General features: G+C 58.4%; 1 protein-coding gene, 1 long non-coding RNA gene and 1 pseudogene across 13 annotated transcripts; 1 reads left to right on the top strand and 2 right to left on the bottom strand.

Annotated features, from left to right (window-relative positions):
* Nucleotides 1-327: 327 nt before the first annotated feature.
* On the bottom strand, nucleotides 328-2000 carry LOC140700825 (uncharacterized). Its single transcript, XR_012079554.1, has 3 exons — nucleotides 1818-2000; nucleotides 850-939; nucleotides 328-648 (listed from the first exon to the last, which is right to left on the bottom strand). It is a non-coding gene; the product is annotated as an uncharacterized lncRNA (long non-coding RNA).
* A 2002-nt stretch (nucleotides 2001-4002) lies between these two features.
* On the bottom strand, nucleotides 4003-14585 carry LOC116278413 (arginine/serine-rich protein PNISR-like; annotated as a pseudogene).
* Nucleotides 8569-21237, top strand: MIB2 (MIB E3 ubiquitin protein ligase 2). Of its 12 annotated transcripts, none has more exons than XM_072975637.1 (22): nucleotides 8569-9172; nucleotides 9641-9742; nucleotides 10714-10857; nucleotides 10950-11037; nucleotides 14748-15006; nucleotides 15086-15257; nucleotides 16180-16286; nucleotides 16386-16580; nucleotides 16706-16848; nucleotides 16953-17060; nucleotides 17898-18002; nucleotides 18081-18243; nucleotides 18321-18454; nucleotides 18549-18697; nucleotides 18783-18939; nucleotides 19023-19183; nucleotides 19265-19391; nucleotides 19485-19718; nucleotides 20176-20354; nucleotides 20436-20623; nucleotides 20697-20762; nucleotides 20905-21237. In XM_072975637.1, exons 5-22 carry the CDS (start codon nucleotides 14760-14762, stop codon nucleotides 21141-21143), a joined length of 2874 nt encoding a protein of 957 aa, XP_072831738.1. In that variant the 5' UTR covers nucleotides 8569-9172; nucleotides 9641-9742; nucleotides 10714-10857; nucleotides 10950-11037; nucleotides 14748-14759; the 3' UTR covers nucleotides 21144-21237. The 12 variants fall into 12 exon arrangements, with proteins under 12 accessions (XP_072831738.1, XP_072831731.1, XP_072831732.1 ...); XM_072975630.1 differs by having other exon boundaries at nucleotides 14680-15006; XM_072975631.1 differs by lacking the exon at nucleotides 10950-11037 and adding an exon at nucleotides 9861-9981 and having other exon boundaries at nucleotides 14680-15006.
* Nucleotides 21238-22198: the final 961 nt, after the last annotated feature.

Below are 22198 nucleotides of genomic sequence, written 5' to 3'. Positions count from 1 at the left end.
TCAGCACTGTGCTGTTTGTCTAATGGTGTGTCCTATTTCTCTCATTCTTCCTGTATTAACTAGAGTTTTTCAGTTAACGGAGAGCTGTGCCTTCACCCCCGTTTATTTATTTATTCAATTATTCATATCAGGGTAGAATCCTAGATATTTAACTTATTCTATGAGGTATAGTCTTACGTTATCATTTTTTACTTTGTTGCTCAAACTGTCTGAGCTTTGGCCTTTGGGGACTACTTAAATTGGCCCCCGTGTCCTCCCCGCGTCCCTCCACGGTTACCCTGTGGTTGAGGGGAGACACTGCGTGGGCAGGACCGCCACCTCGCTCGTGCGAAGTCTTTCATCCAGGAACACAGCCGCACAGCTTTCCACTTACCCCGGGCTCTTTAGCTTCTTTCCGCAGCAGTTTGTCGTTTTTGCTGTACAAGTCTTTCACCCTTTTGGTTAAATTTGTCTCTAGTTATTTTATTCTTTTGGGTGCTGTTGTAAACGGAATTGTTTTCTTAGTTTACTTCCCCGATTGTGCATCACTAGTGTGTAGAAATACAACTGCTGTGTATCAACATTGTATCCTGAAGTTTTGTTTTGCTTATTAGCCATAGTGGTTGTGGGAGAAGTATTTAGGGTTTCCTGTGCATCAGGTCCCGTCACCTGTGAATGGGGGTAGTTTTACGTCTGCCCTTCCAATTTGACTGCTCTTTGCTTCTCTTTCTTTCTCTCTCCCTTCCTCCCTCCCTCTCCCTCTCCCTCCCTCCCTCCCTCTCTCCCTCCCTCTCCCTCTCTCTTTCTCTCTCTCCTTCAGCGAGAATTTCCAGGACAGTGTTGAGCAGAAGTAGTGACAAGGCAGTTTACCTGTTTGTGTTCACGTATGCAGTTTTACTACAGGGAAGGAGGGAAAGATGTCCAGGAGGCCACAGGCTGTTCAGAAAAGTTGGCAAATTACTGGAAAAGGACACAGAAAAAGCAGAAACACACTATTGTCTCGTAGGACAGAGAGAAACATATGGTGATTTTTGATAAATACAGACATCTATGTAATTAACCCTATTGTATTTATGTTCTGTTATAAAAGCCTTACATTTATGTGTATTGAAAATACACACTATTATGGTCCACAACATTTTGATATAAAGAGTTAAAATAAGAGACAAGCTAAAGCACTGTATCACAGAAAAAGGGACGCCGTGAAAACACTGTTGTGTGTTTGGCACACGTGGTTAATTGGTCCTGTTAATTAACTGTTACTGCTAATGCCGTGCTGATTAGTCATTGATATTTTCTTTAAAAATAGCATTTATGTAACAGAAAAGTAAATACCACAGAAGTATATATTGTTTCAAAAAAACTGCTGTTTTTCATATTTTTATGTTGAAAGTAACAGGTGTTATATTACATATAACTTTACTATTTGAGGTGTTTGTTCCACGTGTTGTTTTATGACCGGGGTCTCCCCACCCAGGGCACACGCCCCTGCCTGGGATGAGGGCTTCCGGGGCCCTGTGCTCTCAGCTGTGTCCCAGGGTGACCTCCCCCAGCCCCCCCAGGCTGGGACCCTACACCTAAAAATGTGTCTGCTTCCTCTCCTTCTCCAAGGCCTTAAGACCCAGGAGCAGACTCGGAAAGGTGGATCCCACAAGAGCCAAGAGAACAGAACAGCCCACAGAGGTCAAGTCCTTCCGCGAGTTTTCAGAAAAGGACCTTAGGGGTGGTGGACGACGGGCGGGGCAGAGGCGAAGGAGGGAGCTTGCTGGCCCAGCTGGAGGGGCCCCGGGGCCAGACCCGAGCCCACACCAGGGACTGCTGTGCGGGACCGAGCTCACCTGCGCCACAAACGCCTAGCAAGCTCAGGTCCCGGAGACACACGTTTCCAGGAAGGGCGGGTGCGCTCAGGCCAGAACAGAGGTCTGGCTGGAAGGCTGACCATACCCCTCCGTCGGGGCCATGCGGCCGTGGTCGGGCTCTGGACCCGGCCGGCCTGGGCCTCGCGCTTGTGACTGGGGAAGCGCGGGGTTCCCTGGGCTGGCTGGGCAGCACGTGCGGGGAGCGCGGGCGGCGCTGGGGACCGTGCCCGGCGCGTAGTGACCACGGCAGAGTGACGGGACACTGGTGAGTTCACGTGAGGGAACCGCCGGGGGAAAGGAGGTTGGAGGGCGGGCTGCGTCCGCGGGGCGGGACACAGCCCCCAGCCCCCAGCCCCCGACCCGGGCCTGCGTCCGGAGGGAGCGGGCAGCTGCGCGCCGGGGCTGAGGCCGAGCGGCCCCGGAGGCGCCAGGCAAGGGACCCGGAGAGCAGGCAGGGCTGCCCCCGGTTTCTGGGCGCGGACACGCCGTCCCCTCACCGTCCATCCGTGTTGATTCTTGGGACCCCCGCCCCAGGGGGACGTCGCTGGCCTCCCGCGGGCGCACGGGGGGCCCGGGGCTGGGCGGCCCTGCGGCTCCGGGATGGGAGCCCCGGCGAGGGAGCCGCCGCCGCCGCCGCCGCCAACGAGGGTCCGACGGGGTCGGAGGCCTGGAGACTCGGCACCCAGCCCCAGGCCACCTCTACTAAGGGGAGGGACCATCCGCTGTCCTTTCCAGCTACTTTTATCTGGAGGTTTTCCGACACTCGGTGGAGCTGGAGCTCCTCCGACACAGTGCCCCCCCGTGGACGTTGAGCAGAGGACGAAGGCTCCCCAGATCCCAAGCGGACAGAGAAGGGGAACCTGGAGGAAAGAGAATCAGAGACCAGAAGGACGGCTTTTAGAAATCTGTAATTGAACTGAAATGGGGGGGAAAGCTCGCCTTGTGAAAGAACATTATCTCTGAGAGAAAAATCAGAAAAAAGCAGACACGAACTCCCCGAGGCACGCTGTGAGAGCTTCCGCCTGGGTCTTCCTCACCACCCGGCAGTTCTCCGGACACTGTCCCATGTGCTACAGTTTAACTCGATATTTTAAAAACCAAAGGAACTAAAGAGCTTTACTGACATCATAGTGTATTCAAGAATAATTTTAAGATTAAGAACACTACAGCTGAAACAGAATGGCATGTTTATGGTCTTCTCATGCACTTTTGTTGGGGGAGTAATACAGAGAATTCCTATTAAGTACGTGGGAAAGTAGCATTTGGGGAAAGTACACCTACTTACAGATTTTTTTTAAAGTTGTGGTTTCACCTGCACTGTCACAATGTGCCTCTGTCATGAGAAAGCCCTTAAAACCATGGGATTTTTGAACATCCCAGCCCCTTGCCACATTGTTCCTCCATGTTGGATGGTGGTTGACCTTCACGCACATGACTGCTCCCACTAAGATTTCCCGTGGGTCATCAGCCGTGCACCCATCTGGACTCCTAGTGCGCCTGGACCATTGGTCTATCTGTCTCAGGGAAGCCTGGAATTTCCTCCTTTTCCTCTTTCAAGGCTGTTCCTGTTAAACCTCCTCCCAGCTCTCCCCCTCCCTCCAGCCAGTCGGCTTTGTCTTAATTCTGAAAGAGTAGGAGACTAGCCAGATAGCTACTGAGTGGTTCAGGCCTGTGCTCTTAGCTGAACTGATCGTATGACTAACACACTCCCCTCCCTGTACCTACTTTTCTTAGAATAACTTACCCTTTTCCCCTAGAGGTCTTGAAAGAAGGTCATGGACTAAACCCCAAGAAAATGGGCAGACCCTCCTCAATTCCCCCACAACCACAGCAAGTTCTTATCTGGATGAAAGGAATGTCGCTCCTGCTCACACCCTGATTGTCATCGCCTTTTCTGTTCCACCCAGAACAGAAAAGGTTTCTGTAAAACCTGAGGACCCCCAGCCCCAAGCTGGGCTTGCAGTCTGTAAGGCACGAGCCTGCTTTGACTCCCTTTGCCAGGCAAAGCAACAAAGCTGTTCTTTTCTCTCTGCCCCAAACTCTGCCTGCGACTCTCAGCTTGGCTGCGGGGGCACAGGGGCAGGTTTTCAGCAGCACTGCTGTGCCCAGCTTTAGTTGCAGGGGTCTACAGGTGGGGAGGACAAGGAGCGTGCGGTCCCCAGAGTCAGAACCGCGTGCAGAGTTGCAGCTTGCTTGTTTGCTCTAAAACTGATGTGGCTTCATTTGGAGCTCTTTTCTTTAACCTCTTCTTTCTCTTGCTTCCCATAGTGACACGTGAGTTTGCTCTTTATGGATCCATTCACGCATCTCTTCTGGAACCTGCTCTGCTAGCTCCATCCGTTTGTCCTGTAACTGCAGCTCTTCTTTCTCTCTTCTCCAAAAAGCTGCCTGCTTTTGCCGATTCGATGCCGTAATTCCTCCTCATCGGTCCGATGACTCAGAGCCGCAGTCACTCCCTTTGTCTCCTGGGCGGAAAGCACCCAGACCCCCTGGCCGCACGCACTCTTCTGCAGGGGCATCACTGCTTCCCGGTGTGTGTCCTTGGCTGCTGGGCACACTTGATCATCATCATCACCCAGAAGCCTGTGTGTCTTTTGATGCCCTTTCTCTTCCCGAGTCACCTGGACCACTTCGCTCCTGTTGAGGAAGCGGAGGTAGGGCCGCTGGTGACTCTGCTGCCGCTTGCAGCCTCTACGCTCTGTCACCATCACCACCTTCTCCGAGATAAAGGAAGATGCTCCTCCTTCAGCATCTTCTGTGCCCTTTTTTGAACAATTGTGAATGTTGCTGTTCTGTTCTTTCTCTCTCCAACTTCTGCTTTGGACATTCCATGTTTTAAAAACCCTTATCAGATCCAAGATGGAAGAGTCCTGGGTTTTACTGCATCAACACGTGGAGACTCTGGCATCACAGGTGGTTGGATATGTGAGCACTGCTGATCTCCAGATGAGGATGGCCTTTCTGCTCCATCCTGCGAGGTGCTGGAGGTCCTGGATGTGCTGGTTGCCAATAAGGAGGAGGCAGTACACCTTGGGGTGGGCCAAATGCAGTCCCACTGGCCCCACTGGCCCCACTGCAGAATTAGCCAGTGATCTGTCAAAGCTGTGCTTGTGCTGGTTAAACATATGCCTGTTCGCAGGGACAGGGTGCCCCTTCCTGAGAATCGCTGTCTTCAGCAGCAGGAACACCATCTGTTAGGCCTGTGTTTGGCGTGTCCAGAGCTGATGGGGAGCGGGGCTGATGCCTGCCCCATTCTGCTAAAGCCTGAATCCCTGTGAACATTCCTGTGGCCGCCTGGACCAGATGCCATTGTAGACATGCCTTGTCCACGTGGCATCTCTCCTAGTGGTTGTTCTGCTGTGCTTTCCCATCCTGAAGCTTCTCTCTTGTCATTCTGAGCTTGAGCTAGTGCGGCCCCATCCATCTGGGTCCTGCTGGTGCTGGAACGACAGCACCCAGGGTCACTGGCCTGAGGGCACCCTCCTTGATTGCACATTCTGACTTTTATCATTGATTTGATTTCCTGTCTCAGAGCTGCACCTTCTGCTTAAAATGTAGATTGACTCAGACTACATCTTGGAAACATAGCAGCAAGATTACTTACGTCCCACCCTGGTTCCAGAACGTCACTGTAACCACCTTCCCTTTAATACTTCTCTAACCCTTTCGATGCACCTGTTTCTTCATGTACAAAACAAGATCCAGCTGAACTCCGTTCTGACATGCTCTACCTGGAATAGCGTCAGGTCTCACAGGTTAAGGGCTCAGCCCTACAAGAAAGCCCCCCCCCTTTAGATGCCAACTGCAATCCCAGTTGTTACCTGTTTTCTGACCAGTCGACTGTATGTTGGTTTGATGAAATGCCTCCTCAGGTTTGGTGAATTTGCTAGAACAGCTCAGAGAACATAGGAAAGCAGTTTATTTAGTAGACCACCAGTTTGTTATAAAAGGATTTAACTCAGGGATGGCCGGATGGAAGAGGTGCAGAGGGCAGGTGTGTTCCATACAGCCTCTGGGAACCACTCTCTCCCTGAACCTCTGCGTGTTCACCGACCCAGAAAATCTCCCAACCCTGACCTTTTGAGTTTTCATGGAAGTGTCATTACATGGACGTGATTAGTTAAATTATCGGCCACTGGAGATTCCTCTCCCCTCCGCAGATGTCAGAGGGGGAGGCTGAGAGTCCTAACCCTCTAATCACTTGGTTGGCTCCCCTGGCATCCTTACAGGCTTTCCAAAAATCACCTTGTTAACATAAACTCAGGGGTGATGGAAAAAGGCTTATTATGAATATCAAAATGCACCTTTATGACTCTTTTCACTTAGAAAATTCAAGGGTTTTAGGAGCTCTGTGGCAGAAACTGAGGACAAAGACCAAGTGTACATTTCCTTCCTTTTCTAGTATGTGTATATATATTTATTTATTGACGTATAGTCAGTTTACAACGTTGTGTCAATTTCTGGTGCACAGCACACTGCTTCAGTCATACATGTACATACTTATATTCATTTTCATATTCTTTTTCACCATAAATTACTATAAGATATTGAATATAGGTCCCGTGCTATACAGTATGAGCTTGTTTATGTATTTTATATATATATTAGTTAATATCCACGAATCTCAAACTCTCGATTTATCCCTTCCCCACCTCCCCTCATAACCGTAATATTGCTTTCTATGAGTCTCTTTCTGTTTTGTAAATAAGTTCGTTTGTCTTTTTTTTTAAGATTCCATATATAAGTAATATCATATGGTATTTTTGTTTCTCTTTCTGGCTTACTTCACTTAGAATGAGTCTCCAGGTCCACCCATATTGCTGCAAGTGGCATTATTTTTTTCTTATTATTTATTCTTTTTATGGCTGAGTAATATTCCATTGTATAAATATACCACATCTTCTTTATTGAGTCATCTGTTGATGGACATTTAGGCTGTTTCCGTGTCTTGGCTATTGTAAATAGTGCTGCTATGAACATTGTGGTGCATGCCTTTTTGAATTCAGGTTCCCTCTGGATATATGCCCAGGCGTGGGATTGTTACGTCATATGGTAAGTCTATTCCTAGTCTTTTGAGGAATCTCCATACTGTTTTCCACAGTGGCTGCACCAAACTGCATTCCCAACAGCAGTGTAGGAGGGTTCCCTTTTCTCCACAGCCTCTCTAGCATTTCTCATTTGTGGACTTTTGAATGATGGCCATTCTGACTGCTGTGAGGTGATACCTCATTATAGTTTTGATTTGCATTTTTCTGATAATTAGCCATACTGAGCATTTTTTCATGTGCCATTGGCCTATATTTTTTATTATAAGTAACAATATCATGGAGCTTAACTAATGAGCTAAAGGGTTAAAAGGTAAATTTAAGAATATATGCCAGAAAATGAGGTAAACTCTAGATGAAAAAGAAAATTTGAGGGTTAGTCCAAGAAGTTCCATCAGAATCTGAGTCATAGGAATTTCATCGAGAAAGAACACAGGAAATGGGAGGGGGTGTTCTTCCAAAAGCTCCATAACTAATGACACCAGCCCACAGGATGGAGGGAACCACTGTGTGCAGAGCACCATGAGCAAGAGGCCCCCATCAAGTTGCATCCCTGTGACACTGAGGGCACCAAGCATAAAGAAAAGGTCCTAAAAGCTTTCAGAGAGCAAACGGATCACACACAAATGGGCAGGGATCAGAATGACTTTGGACTTTTTAAAAGCAGCCCTGGAAGCTGAAAGCAAAAAGCTGACTTCAAAAATTTTGAAGGAAAAGAATTTCCAACCTAGAATTCTATACCACACCAGACTTGTCAATTAGAGATGAGAGCAAACACATTTCAGACATGTCCCCTTTCCAGGAAGCTACTAGTGGACTGACTTCAGCAAAATAAGAGTAAACCAAAAAGGAAGACAGTACAGATTCCAGGAAACAGGGAATCCAACACAGGAAAAAGGCAAAGAAAGTCACAAGGATGACAGCGGAGGAAAGCTCAAGATGGCAGAGCTGTACAATAAGTTTAGAAGGCCATCGGCCTAGCTTGGAACAGGAGATCGGGGGCTCTGGGAGAGGAGGCTCCAGGAAGTAAACATCACTAGTGTGTTTAAGCCTTTGGAAAATGTTGATAGGCAAATGGCAAAGAAAATTATCCGCGGAAAAGTCTGGGTATAACGAAAATACTAGGTAAGTATTGAGAGAAAAAAGAAGAGGTAGTACAGGAATGGGGGTATGGTTTTGTACAGTAACCGCGAACAGCAAAACAGAGTCACGAAAATGCACCCTTGGCGGTGAGTTCTTTGGAGAGCCAAGTTCTCATTGACCTTATCGGGAAGTCCACAGAAATGTCTAAAATGAATCTATCCAAAACCAGCAGTCTCGGTTTTGAAACTCGGAGGTTTCGGTCGGAGGAAAGTTTTCAAGGGTTGGAACTATTTGCCTCTGGGAAGACGGGCACGGGGCCGCTGTTTTTCACTAGGTCTTCAGTTCTTCGTGAATTAAAAGCATGCACTGGCGTTACTTCCATTCTAAAACAAAATAAGTCAAGAGCCGGCTGTGACGACGCCACGTCTCTGAGCCCCGGAGGCGCGGCCAATCCAGGACACGCCACCACCCAAGGCCCGGCTGGCTGTCTCCATGGCAACCGAACGCGTCCCCGAATCCAACCGCGCAACACAGGGCGGGGCAAGGGGACGCATTTCCGGCATAGGCCCCGCCCCTCCGCGGCAGAGGCGTGGCCGCCTGGTCCCAGAGTTCCAGGCCCGCGCGTGCGTCCTCTTCGGCAGCCCGGGAGGCTCGGGACGACAGTGTCCCCGCTCCCCCCGGGCCGCGGCTGAGAGGCCCAAGAGACGTCACAGCCCACAGTCCGCATCCCTCTGACAACGTGTGCGCACGCTGTCGAACGCCTCTTCTGTCCGTCGTGACGCAGAGCCGCCACAAGCCCTTGCCGGGGAAGCTGGGCCGGAGACCACCCCTCTCTATCGGGGCGGGGCCAGGGACGGGGCCCACGCCCTCACGCCCATACGTCACCCCGCCGCGGGGCCTCCTGGGAGTTGTGGTTGGGGCCCGCCCCTTGACCCCGGACCCAGCGGGCTGCGGACTACAGTTCCCGGCAGGCCGCGCGGCGGCCCCAGAGCCCGGAGCGCTAGGGGCTTCGGGCGGTCTCGGCTGGTGGGCTCGGGCGCAGCGCGGCGTGCCGCTGCAGGGCTGTCTGGCTGGCAGGCGCTGAGCAGGCGAGGTCCGCGGACCGGCCGCCGTACTTACCGAGGCCTCAGCCAACCGGCTGACAGACTCGGCGCTCCTCCGGCCCCCAGAGCTGCGGCGCCGAGCAGGCGGGACGCAAACTTCCGGGCAAGTAGAGGGGTCGACGCGGGCACTTGGGCCGGGGCCGCGGTCTGGCAGCGGCGGGGCCCCGGGGCGGCTTGCGTTGAAAGGAGGACGGAATGACAGGGGCGGGGCCGACCTGAGCGAATGAGGAGGGCTCGGGTTAGCGGTGGGTCCCCGACCCGGCTTGTCCAGCCCTGGCTCTCCCGCCCCCCTGCCCCTCACCCCCGCCCCTGACCCCTCTGCCCCTCTCCGCCTTCCCCCGCGCGGGCCGATCACTCCAGTCCAGGGCGCAGCGCGGGGCCCTGACGTCAGCAGAGCCGGGTCCGCCAGTCCCCCGGCCCCACTCCAGACGTCCCCAGACCCCAGGGAGCGCTGCAGGGCAGGAGGCAGGCCGCCCGGGCGGCTCTGGGGGTCGTGCGTGTAGGCCTGGGAATGGCTAACGTAGACAGCGGGGCGCTGATAGTGCGTCTTGGTATCTCCGTGCCGCCACAGGTCGGATGGCCCAGGGCTTGCGCTGAAGCTCGAGCCTCAGGCATCAGGGTCGCAGCCCACCAGTCTCAAGGCGAACGAGTAGGCGACTGGCTAGCCAGACAGGTGAACTTTTCACTTAGATTCTGTCTGATGCTATGGCAGAGGGCTTTTGCTTGTTCTTGAGTGTGTGGGGGGGTGGATGATGTGGTAAATAATCCTGCCTCTTTCACTCTGAGCTCAGAATCAATTGAGGAAATAAGCAAAGGTGCCACACAGGCCCCTGTTGGGCACCAGCTGGACTGGGCATGAGGCCACGTAAGAAGGGCAGCCCTGGCGAACCCTGGCGAACCCGGTCCTTCCTGGTGGGTCCCCTCCTCTCGCCATGTCACTCCAGCCTGTTGCTTCAGGTGCAACAAGTATCTGACTGTCATGCTCCCGCAGAGATCGTCCCTGTGCAGTGGTTGGGTCGGGACACCCAGTCTGCGGGGTGCTTGAGGGCTTCCCTCTGGGTGGCCAAGATTGCAGTGACGACCACCCTTTACTTCCTTTGGGTCTTCTCCCACCAGGTGTGTTCATGCGGGGCCAAACTGGGTCTTGGGGTTTCACTGGCCCCGAATGGGCCAGATTCCCCAGGCACCCAGGATGTCCCCGCCTGTCGTAGCCAGAGCTGCTGTGCCCTGCGATGTGCCAGGTTTGCCAGTTGATTGTGCCACACATGGTGTCAATTTAAACAGCGTTTTGAGTTCAGCTGGAGGTACAGGGGAGGGAGTGGCCGCCTCTTGTCACAAGCAGTGTCAGGCCCATGTAACTTTATTTTCAGTGAAGGCAATTTGCCAAGTTCTTAGCTAAACATGGTTTAATTTTTGCAGCTTTTTGAAGTTTTTCTGGTAAAATATTCACAAATAGGGCAATCACCTTGTTTCTATACTGTTCCGACATGTACTTTAGAAATAGTTCTGCCTTCCAAGAGCTGGACGTTTCTTGTGAAAAGAAAAACTAGTAAGCCAACAGAACAGTCTAGATGTCTATTTGTTTGGTTGATACAGTAAATGCTGTAAGTGTAAAATTATCTTGTAAAAACCGTTTATCCCCAGACTCGCTGGCTGGTTACCTGTTTGCTTTGCTGTGTTCTGTGTCGGCAATGGCTGCTGGTTTCCAACAGGAGAGCTTGATGGCTGCCCCACAGAATAACAGCTAAGTGTCCGGGACACTGACGGGAGGTTGCTGTGAGCTCTGAGGTAGGTTCCTATTTTGCTAAAGCAAACATCTAAATGCTTGCTGCCTGCTGCTTGCACCCTGAGTGCCTCAGGGTCATTTTAAATCTTCATAGCATCAGCCTCTGGGGGCTTCCAGGGCCTGGCCAAGGACGTCAGGGTACGGTGTTTCTGACAAAGGAAGAAAAAGGAAGAACTCTCTGGGTGAATTTCCCTCTGAAATGGGGGTCCCCTTCCTCCCTAGCCCTCAGGGTTTTGCTCCTGCCTCCCTTCTCCTGTCCCTGGTCCGTTCCCCCCTCTTACCACCCCCTCTTCGTACACCCGGTGGGACCTTCTGAGGGGCAGTAATGAGCCCTGATGCTGGGAGGGCTGGGCACCTGAGGTCACGCGGAGCATGACCGGCCATCTGCTGGGTCCCAGTGACAACAGTGAGAAAGACCAGGCAGGGAGGTGGGTGAAGGAAGTGGCAGAAAGGCCTGGAAAGCCACCTGGCCTTCTTCACAAGATTCCTCCAGTATTGAGCCCAGGCACTGACACCCTGGAGCCAGGTACCATGTCTCTGTGGTGTGTACGCAGGAGGACACAGCAGGGAGGCGTTGCCGGGGTGACACCATGCTGGGCAAGATGCTGCCCAAGACCTCAGGGATGGAGTGTGGCAGTGGGGAAGGAGGCCCCAGACTGGGGTGGCGTGAGGGCAAGACAGTCCTCTGTTGTCCTCAAGGGGTGCTGGTCTGGGCAGGAGGAAGCTCAAGGCACACTGTGTCCCACCCAGCTCTGTCCCCTTTGGACTAGTGGGCTCCCGGGGTGGGCAGCCTTAGGGATGGTGGCAGGTCACTGGCCAGGGCTGGAGGAGAACTGTCTGGCCAGGCTAAAAATACCAGTGCAAATGCAACAGGTGCTGGTCAGAGGCGCTTCTCATGACAGGCTGGGCTTCCCTGATGACCTTACCTTGTTCCCCACAGTCTTGCTGGCTGAGATTTGGCCCTGATTTCCCATAACCCTGCTGGGCACCATCCTCCCCTACTGTCTGTTCTCTGCCCAATCCCCTGAGGGCAGAGCCAGGCAGTGGCCATGCTTGCTCTCCTGCTTACGGTGTCCCGCCCCCACCCCCACCCCGTGTCTTGTTGGAGATGGTCCCGCAGCACGTGGCCAGTGGATCAGAAGGCTAGCAGGAGGGCAGGTGTGGCAGCTGGCCAGGCAGGCTGAGAAGCTGGGTTCACAGACAGAAGACCTGCCACCCTGGCCGCAGGTTGACTGCAGGGTTGGTTCATGGGACTAGGGTCCTTTCCTGCCCCTTTATGTCGGTGCAGGGCCGGTTTCTGCTCCCTGCAGATAGGGTGCCCCCTGCTACGAGGGCTGTCTCATTGGGCTTGTCTGCCCACACTTGTTCGGGTTTCTGGTTGCCTGGACTAGGTCAGCGGGGACACGTGGGAAGGAATGGTGAGGGCAGCTCAGTTCTACCCACCCGCCGCCACTGGTTCCAGGTGGGCTCCTACAGGGCAGAGGGCCTGCGGGTCTGGCTGAGGTCAGCAGCTTGGCAGGGTGGGGGATGGGACCTGTGCCTTCAGGGCGGTGCTGCCCCTCGGTCACCAGGCCACTGGCTCACCACGCTGCTCTGCCTGAGTCAGGCTTTTGTGACAGCTTCTGACAGAGAGGCTCCAGACAGGAGGCCGAGGCCATGTGTGGACGGTCCACCACACCTGACTGCCAGGGTGGCAGCCCTCAGGACCCTCTCTTGTCTGGGGCTCGCTGGCACTGAAGAGCCACAGGCCTTGTGTGGCCTTCTGCCATGGCCATTCTTGCTGTGGCAGGAAGGACAAAGAGGCCCTTGGTGCTGGAGCTGCTGTGTCCTCAGGCCTTGGTGCCCGATCTTCCCAGGGTCCAGAGACCAGGAGGGCAGCTGAGAGGTGGCAGTGGAGGGAGGCCGTGCAGGCGAACGAGCACTGAGCAGTGTCTCCGAGGAGACCCGCCATCCAGTTGGGAAGGCTCGTCCTTCCTGAACGTCCATGCCTGTCTGGAACCCCTGGAGGTCCTGGGCAGGCGAGGACGGAGTAGTCACAGGCGCCTGCCCGGGAGGGAAGGGATTTGCACGAGTGGTTCGCAGCGCTGAGGTTGTGAAGGCTCATGTGGACGCTCAGGCTGGGCCCGGACCAAGAGCTGAGCCCTGTGGGCACTGCCCCACCTCCGCCCATCCTGTGCTGGGCTTGGGCCTCTTGGTGGGGGTGGGCAGAGGGTGGACGTCAGATGACCTGTGGGCTCAGGCTCTTGCCGCTGTTTGGTGGGTGAGTTGGGGGCAAAGCCCTGCTGCTGCTCACCTGCAGTCTCTGCTGGACCTGTGTATGTTCTGAGCTGGCCTGGCCTGGGCTGCGTGTCGGGGTTGGGGTGGGGCAGGGCCCAGGTGCACGAGTGACATGTGGTTTTACTCCCTTGTTGCTGGCCAAGCCCTGGGCCTCACAGGGCCACTGGGCACTAACAGGGTCTGGCTGTACCCCGGCCAGCCTCAGGGTCTCCCGCTCACCCACAGCTCTGTAGCCAGACTGCGGGTTCACCCCCAGCCATGCTGTAGGCAGGTTGCTTCCCCAGCGCCAGGGTCCAGATGCACCCGCAGAGCCTGCGTCCCTGTGCAGGCTCAGTCTCCAAAGCTGGAGCAGGACTGCCCTCGTGCCCCAGAGCCAGGGAGCCTTCTCCCTCTTCAGTTTCTGTGGATTTTCCCTCTTAGCTGTTTCTGATCCCTTCACGTTGTTAAAAACCTTCACTGAGGAACCACATGATACAGAGAGATACAGGTTGTAAGTGATCCAAGTTTGCAAAGGGAACCTGTGTGTCACCAGTACCCAGATCAGGAAATGGCACGTTTCCCGTCGAAGCCCGCCATGGCTGCCTCTGCTGCCGTCTCCCGACTCTGGAGCCCTGGGCTGTGTGAGCTTTTCTGTAAATGGAGTAGATAGTGGGCGTGTGACTGCTTTCCTTCAACATCCTGTGTGAGCTTCACCACATGTGGGACTGTGGTTTGGATTCCCTTGGAGGTAAATCACTTGTCACAACCCAGAACACCTCTGAGCAAAGCCGGGTAGGCACTGCTGTGCACAGTGCACACCTGGAGCCGCTAAGCCACAGTTCTCCAGGGCGGGCCCAGCAGTGGGGCCCAGAGTGACCACGCAGCGTTGGCCACTGGCCTGCAGCCGTGGGCAGCGCCAGGCCCCGTGTGTTATCGGTTGGCGGCACCTGTTCCAGCCTTTGTCTGTTCTCTGCTGGGCTGTCAGCCTTATGTGTGGGATCTGCGGCGCCCTCTACAAACTCTGGGCACAGGGCCTTTGTGGGGCATCCTCCCAGGCATTGCTGCCTTTCCAGTCTTAACTTCAGTGCAGCCCAGTTTATCAATTGTCTGCAGAAAGAAAGCGCTTTTTCTGGAAAGTTTTATTGTCTTACCTTTCGCATTGCTCTCTGCAATCCAAATCCACTCATTTCTATGCAGCTATATATTGGTGGCTTACTGCACGCCAACCACCCAGACCCAGATCTGCTAGCACCAGCCCAGCCTCTGCCTAGCCCAACCTTCCCACCAGGGCTTATCCCCTGGCTCCCTGGGGGCCCAGTGTCCTCTCACCAGGATCACCCAACACCTCTGTTCCAGCTCACCACAGGGCAGGGGCTCCTAGCCGTGGGAGGGGCCTTTCCAAAGAGGTGTCCCACCCTTCCTCCAGGATGGACTGCCTCTGTCTTTGCAGCTGGTCTCCCTCGCTGCTGGCCATGGCCACGTGGGCCCCCTCCTGTCTCTAGCACAATGTGCTCTCCTCCCCACCTCTCTCTCCCCCTCATCCTGTCCCATTTGGCTCTCCCTGGCAGCCCTCCTGGAACCGGTGCAAACCTGTGCTGCCTTCTTGATGTGGCCTGAGGGTGCCCTCTGCCTGCAGGTCCCGGCCGCCATGGAACCAGACCCCCAGGCCGGCGTGCAGGTGGGCATGCGTGTGGTGCGTGGCGTGGACTGGAAGTGGGGCCAGCAGGACGGCGGCGAGGGCGGTGTGGGCACGGTGGTGGAACTCGGCCGCCACGGAAGCCCCTCCACCCCGGATCGCACGGTGGTCGTGCAGTGGGACCACGGGACCCGCACCAACTACCGCGCAGGCTACCAGGGCGCTCACGACCTGCTGCTCTATGACAACGCCCAGATCGGTGCGGTGTGCGGGCCGAGGGGCGGGGCCCGGGCGGGGGCGGGGCCGCGTTGGCACCCCCTGATCCTGCCCACCCCCAGGCGTCCGCCACCCCAACATCATCTGCGACTGCTGCAAGAAGCACGGGCTGCGGGGCATGCGCTGGAAGTGCCGCGTCTGCTTCGACTACGACCTGTGCACGCAGTGCTACATGCACAACAAGCACGACCTGGCCCACGCCTTCGAGCGCTACGAGACGGCCCACTCGCGCCCGTGAGTCCCCCGGTCTCCACGAGTGGGCGGGGCCTGCCTGCGGGCTCACGTCCCGGCCACACCGGCCAGACCACTCCCCAGGGTACAGGTTGAGTCCTTCCTGAGCCATTTCCTCAAAGAGTGGCCAGGGGCACAGTCACGCCAGTGGCCTGGGTGCTGACGCCAGCCCCCACCCCCTGCAGCAGAGGCCGCCTTGTCCACGGAGCAGACATGCGGGGGTTGGTGCTGTGGATGGGTTGTCTGTCTGGCCCGCTTGTAGAGCTAGGCTCTGCAGTGGCTCCCCAGTGCTGCCATGGCCAGGACTCTGAGGGCCGCCTGTGCGGGGTGTGCAGCCAGCACCCGCTGTGGGGGTGCTTTTGGCCTGGCTGAGAGGTTCCTTTGCTGTGGTCGGTGGAGGGGGGTCAGACTGGGGAAGAATCTGCTGGGCCAGGATGGGCACCCAGAGGCACACACCTGCCCTCGCCTCCTTGACACTCCCTGTGTGCTCCACATCCCAGCTGCCCACTGGCCGGGGTGGGAGCTGGTCTCAGCTGTCTGGGTGCCTCTGACCAAGTCTGCATTCTTCCTCCCACCCCACGTGCTGGGCCCTGCACCGAGCTCCAGAGACAGCTCCCACAGGGCCCTCAGCTCACCAGGAGGCAACAGATGTGGTGTGACCGCACCAGAGGCCGTGCTGTGACGGGGGCCTGGGGTCCCGCTCCAGCCTGGTGTCATAGAAGGTCCCTGGGAGGGATGCAGTCAGCAGAGTCAGTCTGGGCCCAGAGGGTGAGGGGCATTGACCTGCTGTGCCAGCTGTCCCAAGGGAGAGCTGGGAGCTGGGGCCCCGGCTGCAGCCCCCGGGAGCGGGAGCAAGAGTAGAGGAGCATGGAGGGCCTGCACCATCGCACCACCCTCATGGCCCGGGACTCACTCTCTTTTGCAGGGTCACACTGAGTCCCCGCCAGGGCCTCCCAAGGATCCCATTAAGGGGCATCTTCCAGGGGGCGAAGGTGGTTCGGGGCCCCGACTGGGAATGGGGTTCCCAGGACGGTGAGTGGGAGGCCCGGGTTGGGGGTGGGGCATGGCTGCCGCCGGGGTGGCTCACCCTTGAGCATGGGCTGAGCCTGCTGGCGGGGCCCTGTCTCCCAGGAGGGGAAGGGAAGTCAGGACGAGTGGTGGACATCCGTGGCTGGGATGTTGAGACGGGCCGGAGCGTGGCCAGCGTGACGTGGGCCGACGGCACCACCAATGTGTACCGCGTGGGCCACAAGGGCAAGGTGGACCTCAAGTGTGTGGGTGAGGCGGCCGGCGGCTTCTACTACAGGGAGCATCTCCCGAGGCTCGGTACGGGTGGGCCCCACCAACAACCCCCAGCTGCCCTCTGCGTGGCTGAGCCTCAGGGGCAGCACTGGGTAGACAGGGGCATGGAGGGGTAGCCCCTGAGCTGGGCCCACCGCCTTGCCCCCCAGGCAAGCCCGCAGAGCTGCAGCGCCGGGTGAGTGCTGATGGCCAGCCCTTCCAGCCTGGGGACAAGGTTAAGTGTCTGCTGGACACAGACATCCTGAGGGACATGCAGGAAGGCCATGGTGGCTGGAACCCCAGGATGGCAGAGGTGAGCCCCCTCACCCGCTGAGCCCCCTGTGCCCTCCCTCCCCGCCTTCTCTGGACCCCCAGCCCTCCTGCTCCACCAGCCACAGCCTCCACGACCCGCCACAGTTTATCGGACAGACGGGCACCGTGCACCGCATCACGGACCGCGGGGACGTGCGTGTGCAGTTCCACCACAAGACCCGCTGGACCTTCCACCCTGGGGCTCTCACCAAGGTGCATGGGGGCTGGGCTGAGTCCCTCCGCCCACTTCTGTGCCCCCTGCCCAGCCTTGAAGGAAGAAGGGAGGGCCTAATGGGGTCCAGAGACGATTAGTTCTATGGGGAGGGGATCCAGGTGTCAGAACATGCAAGGCGTGACACGGGAAGCTGTTGGAAGCTGGGGCAAGCAGAGGAAGCCACTGCGGCCTCAAAGGCAGGAGGTGGTGTGGTTGGGCTGATTTTCTAGAATACTTCCTGTGGGTGCAGGAAGAAAGATGGGAGGGCCGCTTAGGACGGGGGTGGACACTGGGCTCAGGGCAGTGGGGATGGGGTGGGTGTTGGGAGACAGTTTCTCGGACGGGCAATGGAGGAGAGGGGAGGCAGGCAGGCGGCAGAGCATCCACTGATGGGCCCTGGGGCAGAGGACAGGCCCCTCGAGGGGGTGTGCCCGGCTCAGCTCTGGAACTGGGACACCTGCAGGCCTTCAGGAAAGGGGTATGGTAGGGTCACAGGACAGGGTTTGTACAGTGAGTTCTGTGCAGGTGAGGGCAAGCTGTGGAGGAAGTTGCTTGGAAAGGCTTGGTGGGAGGAGGAACAGGCTCAATCCTGGGCACTGCCCTTCCCGAACCAGGCTAGTCTGGGCCTGGCCATGCCCCTCCCCCATCAGTGTGCAGGGAAAGGGCACCCTGGCTTCTGTCGGGCGGATGCTGCCCAGGTCCCCATTGCCTTGTCCAGCCCACTCCTCTGATCATGCTTTTTGGCAGGGGTGGGGTCCTGTTCGGGCCTGTCCTGTGGAGCTGGATGGGGGCACCCTTACCTGCCAGAGCCCCTCACGTGCCTTTCTCTCACTCAGCACAACTCCTTCTGGGTGGGCGACGTGGTGCGGGTCATTGACGACCTTGACACAGTGAAGCGGCTGCAGGCCGGGCATGGCGAGTGGACAGATGATATGGCCCCAGTGAGTCCCCCACCCCCACGTTTGCCTCCCTCTCTCACCCTAGACCTGCCCGTGACCCTGCCCTCTTACCCCCCTCAGGCTCTGGGCCGCATCGGGAAGGTGGTGAAGGTTTTCGGAGACGGAAACCTGCGTGTGGCAGTCGGCGGTCAGCTGTGGACCTTCAGCCCCTGCTGTCTGGTGGCCTACCGGCCGGAGGAGGATGCCAACCTAGATGTGGCCGAGCGCGCCAGGGAGAACAAAAGTGAGGGTGGCTGGCTGCGTGGCCGGTGGGAGGCGGGGCTGCCCCGCCACCACTTAACCTCAGCCCCGCCTCCCCAGGCTCCCTGAGCCTCGTTCTGGACAAACTTCGAGCCCAGAAGAGTGACCTGGAGCACCCAGGGAGGCTGGTGGTGGAGGTGGCCCTGGGCAACGTGGCCCGGGCTCTGGACCTGCTGCGGAGGCACCCAGAGCAGGCGAGCTCCTGAGGCCCCGCTTCTTCTCAGGCCCGGCCAGCCCCTGGGAGGGGTGGGGGCCCAGGGGCTAACCTGCTGCTGCCTCTCCCGGCAGGTGGACACCAAGAACCAGGGCAGGACTGCCCTGCAGGTGGCGGCCTACCTCGGCCAGGTAGAGCTGGTTCGACTGCTGCTGCAGGCGCGGGCAGGCGTGGACCTGGCAGATGATGAAGGCAACACGGCATTGCACTATGCAGCCCTGGGGTGAGGCCCGGGGCAGAGCACAGTAGGCTGGGCCTGCAGGTCTAGAGGGTGGACACAGCTCGTCTCCCGCTTCCTCTTTCTCCAGGAACCAGCCAGAGGCCACTCTGGTGCTCCTGAGCTCAGGTTGCGGGGCTAACGCCCTTAATGGCACCCGGAGCTCAGCACTGCACGTGGCCGTGCAGAGGGGCTTCCTGGAGGTGGTGAGGGTCCTGTGTGAGCGTGGCTGTGACGTCAACCTGCCTGTGAGTGCTGGGTCCCCTGGCCCTGTCCCTGGGGTCAAGGAGACAGTGACCTTCCTGCCAAGTGACTGCTGGTCCACCGACAGGATGCTCACGCCAACACGCCCCTGCACTGCGCCATCTCGGCGGGCAGTGCCGCCAGTGGCATCGTGGAGGTCCTCACTGAGGTGCCAGGCATTGACATCACTGCCACTAACAGCCAAGGCTTCACCCTCTTGCACCACGCATCCCTCAAAGGCCACACGCTGTGAGTGTAGGGTGGGCACGGGCTCCTGCCGTGCTGCCAGGCCAGTCCAGGGTTGCCCCTGACGCATCGCTGCTCCCGCAGAGCTGTCAAGAGGATCCTGGCACGGGCCCGGCAGCTGGTGGATGCCCAGAAAGAGGACGGATTCACGGCACTGCACCTGGCCGCCCTCAACAACCACTGGGAAGTGGCCCAGGTTCTCATCAGAGAGGTGCAGGCACGGGGTCCTGGGCCGGCCCAGGGACTGGGGAGTCAGGGCCCACTGGGGTCCCGGGGCTGAGCCTGTGCCCACCGCCCTCCCCAGGGCCGCTGTGATGTGAATGTTCGCAACCGGAAGCTCCAGTCTCCACTGCACCTGGCCGTGCAGCAGGCCCATGTAGGGCTGGTGCCGCTGCTGGTGGACGCGGGCTGCAGCGTCAATGCCGAAGATGAGGAGGGGGATACGGCGCTGCACGTGGCACTGCAGCGTCATCAGCTGCTGCCCCTGGTGGCTGATGGGGCCGGGGGGGACCCAGGGCCCTTGCAGCTGCTGTCCAGGGTGAGGAAGTGGGACTCTGGGTGCTGGAGAGGGCTATGGCGTCTGGCTGCAGGCTTGGGTAGGGTCTGACTTCTGTCCACCTGCACCTTCAGGGATGGTCCAGGGAGCCAGGCCCTCTCAGGGTGGTGCAGCCTGGGCCACGGTGGTTTGCTGGAGGCATCTTCTCATATCTTGGTCACCACGGTGTGGCCAGTGTTCCTGGGTGTGTGGTCCTGTCTGGCCTGGGGAAGGGGGTAGGGCCCAATGGGGTTGGGCCGCGGTATGTGCAGAGAGAGTGTCAGGACTCAGTCCCTACCCCCGGAGCTGCCTGGCCAGGGCCTTTTATCTCCCTGTCTATGGTCAGCGGCCTGGACAGGGAGGGGTGCCCGGGCCTGTGCAGCCCAGTGCCAACCGGGGCTCCTTTCAGGCCAGCGTTTCTGCCGTGCCCACCCTCACCAGCGTCTGTCCTACCACCCAGCTGCAGGCCTCAGGCCTTCCTGGCAACGTGGAGCTGACGGCAGGTGCGGCGGTCGCCTGCTTCCTGGCGCTGGAAGGCGCTGACTTGAGCTACGCTAACCACCGCGGCCGGAGCCCGCTGGACTTGGCCACCGAGGGTCGGGTGCTCAAAGCCCTGCAGGGATGTGCCCAGCGCTTCCGGTGAGCCCGGCGGGCGGGGCGGGGCGGGGCGGGGCCAGGCCGGCGGCCCAGGGCCCTTTCAAGCTCCTCCTCCTACCTCAGTGAGCGGCAGGCAGGCGGCGGCGGGATTGCGGCCCAGGGCCCAAGGCTGGTGATCAGCGCCCCCAACACCGTGACCAACCTGCACGTGCCGGCGCCGTCGGGCCCCGAGGCCGCCGAGTGCTTGGTGTGCTCGGAGCTGGCACTGCTGGTGCTGTTCTCGCCGTGCCAGCACCGCACGGTGTGCGAGGGTGAGTGCCAGAGTCTGGCAGGCGGGGCCTGGGTGCGGGCGGGGCAGCCCCGCTCAACTGCGCTCCCCCGCAGAGTGCTCGCGGAGGATGAAGAAGTGCATCAGGTGCCAGGTGGTCATCATCAAGAAGCTGCGTCCAGGTGGGGCTCCGCTCCAGTCCCGGCCCGCCCCGCCCCCAGGCGCCCGCCCCGCCCGCTGCTCACGGCTCCGCCCCCTACTAGTGTCTCTCACCCCTACTCGCGGCTCTACGCTGCGGCCACGGCCCGTCACCCCTTCCCGCAGATGGCACGGAGGTGGTCAGCGCGGCCCCCGCACCCGGCCCGCCGAGGCAGCTGGTGGAGGAGCTGCAGAGCCGCTACCGGCAGATGGAGGAGCGCATCACCTGCCCCATCTGTATCGACAGCCACATCCGCCTCGTGTTCCAGTGCGGCCACGGCGCGTGCGCGCCCTGTGGCGCTGCGCTTAGCGCCTGCCCCATTTGCCGCCAGCCCATCCGCGACCGCATCCAGATCTTCGTGTAGCCCCCGCCCCCGCCGGGTCCGCCTCGTCCCGGGGCCACGCCCTGCGGCCGCCTTTGCACACCCCTATCCAGTGTTTTATAAAAAGATCCACTGACTTTGCGTCTGGTTGCCTGCCTGGGGTGGGGCCGCGCGGGTCCCCTACCCGGGGCTGTCCTGACCCACCCCTTAACTCGGTTTGCCCAGCTCTGGGCTCTGCGCTTTGGCTGAAGGTCCTGCTCTTCTTCCCAGGGTTCACAGATCCAGACTCCTGCCCGGACCCCGGTCTCAGAGCCAGAAAGAATGGGGTCCAGGCTCGCGTGTCTGTCTTCCTGAAGGTCTGGGTGGGCCGAAAGTCTAGCAGCGCCTCCTCCCTGCTCTTGGAGGCGGCTGTAGAGACAGGCTTTGGCCAAAGCAGGACCTGGTCTCGTGGCAGGCTGTGAGGTCCTGGCTAAGTGAAGAGTGAGGCCAAGCAGCTGTTTCAGGCCAGGCGCCCCCTTCAGGGTCTCCGGACTGCTGAGCACGGGAAGGCAGAGCAGGGACCTGGGAAGAGGGCAGGGCACAGGGCGGAGAGGATCGGTTTATTGGCACAAATGTTTGGCCACGAAGTGGGGCGCAGTTCTCGTCTTGGTCCAGTGGCCGGGCGCTTTCCAAGAACCACCCGAAATGCTCCCCCGGAGCCTCCCGGCTGTCTGCCAGACACTTGGCGCTGACCCTGCTGGCCTGGCGCACCACTGTCACTCTGGGCTCAAGGCCTGGATGGAGAGCGGGGAGGGCCAGCATCCCCGGCCTCGTCTGGCCTGGCGCCTCTCTCTCGGTTCAATCCCCCAGCCCCCACCCCGTCTTCCCTGCCCCGAGTCCGCTCTGCCGTGGTGGGCCTCTCAGTGCTCCCAGCCCAGAGGCACCCTTGCCAACATCCCACCTGGCTTGGCTCCTCTGCCCCGTGGAGCCTGAGGGCCGTCCCGTCGAGTCAGCCACCTCAGGACACCAGTTCCCCCAGCCCCCACCAGGACGGTTCAGACTTCGGCACCCCCTCCGCAGGGATAGCCGAGTGGGGATTCCTGGCTCTGATGGCTGTC

The sequence above is a fragment of the Vicugna pacos genome, chromosome 13, assembly GCF_048564905.1.
Source record: "Vicugna pacos chromosome 13, VicPac4, whole genome shotgun sequence".
Taxonomy (NCBI): Eukaryota; Metazoa; Chordata; class Mammalia; order Artiodactyla; family Camelidae; genus Vicugna; species Vicugna pacos.
Note: the sequence above shows the minus strand (reverse complement) of the source record. Positions and strands in the feature narration are given on the sequence as shown.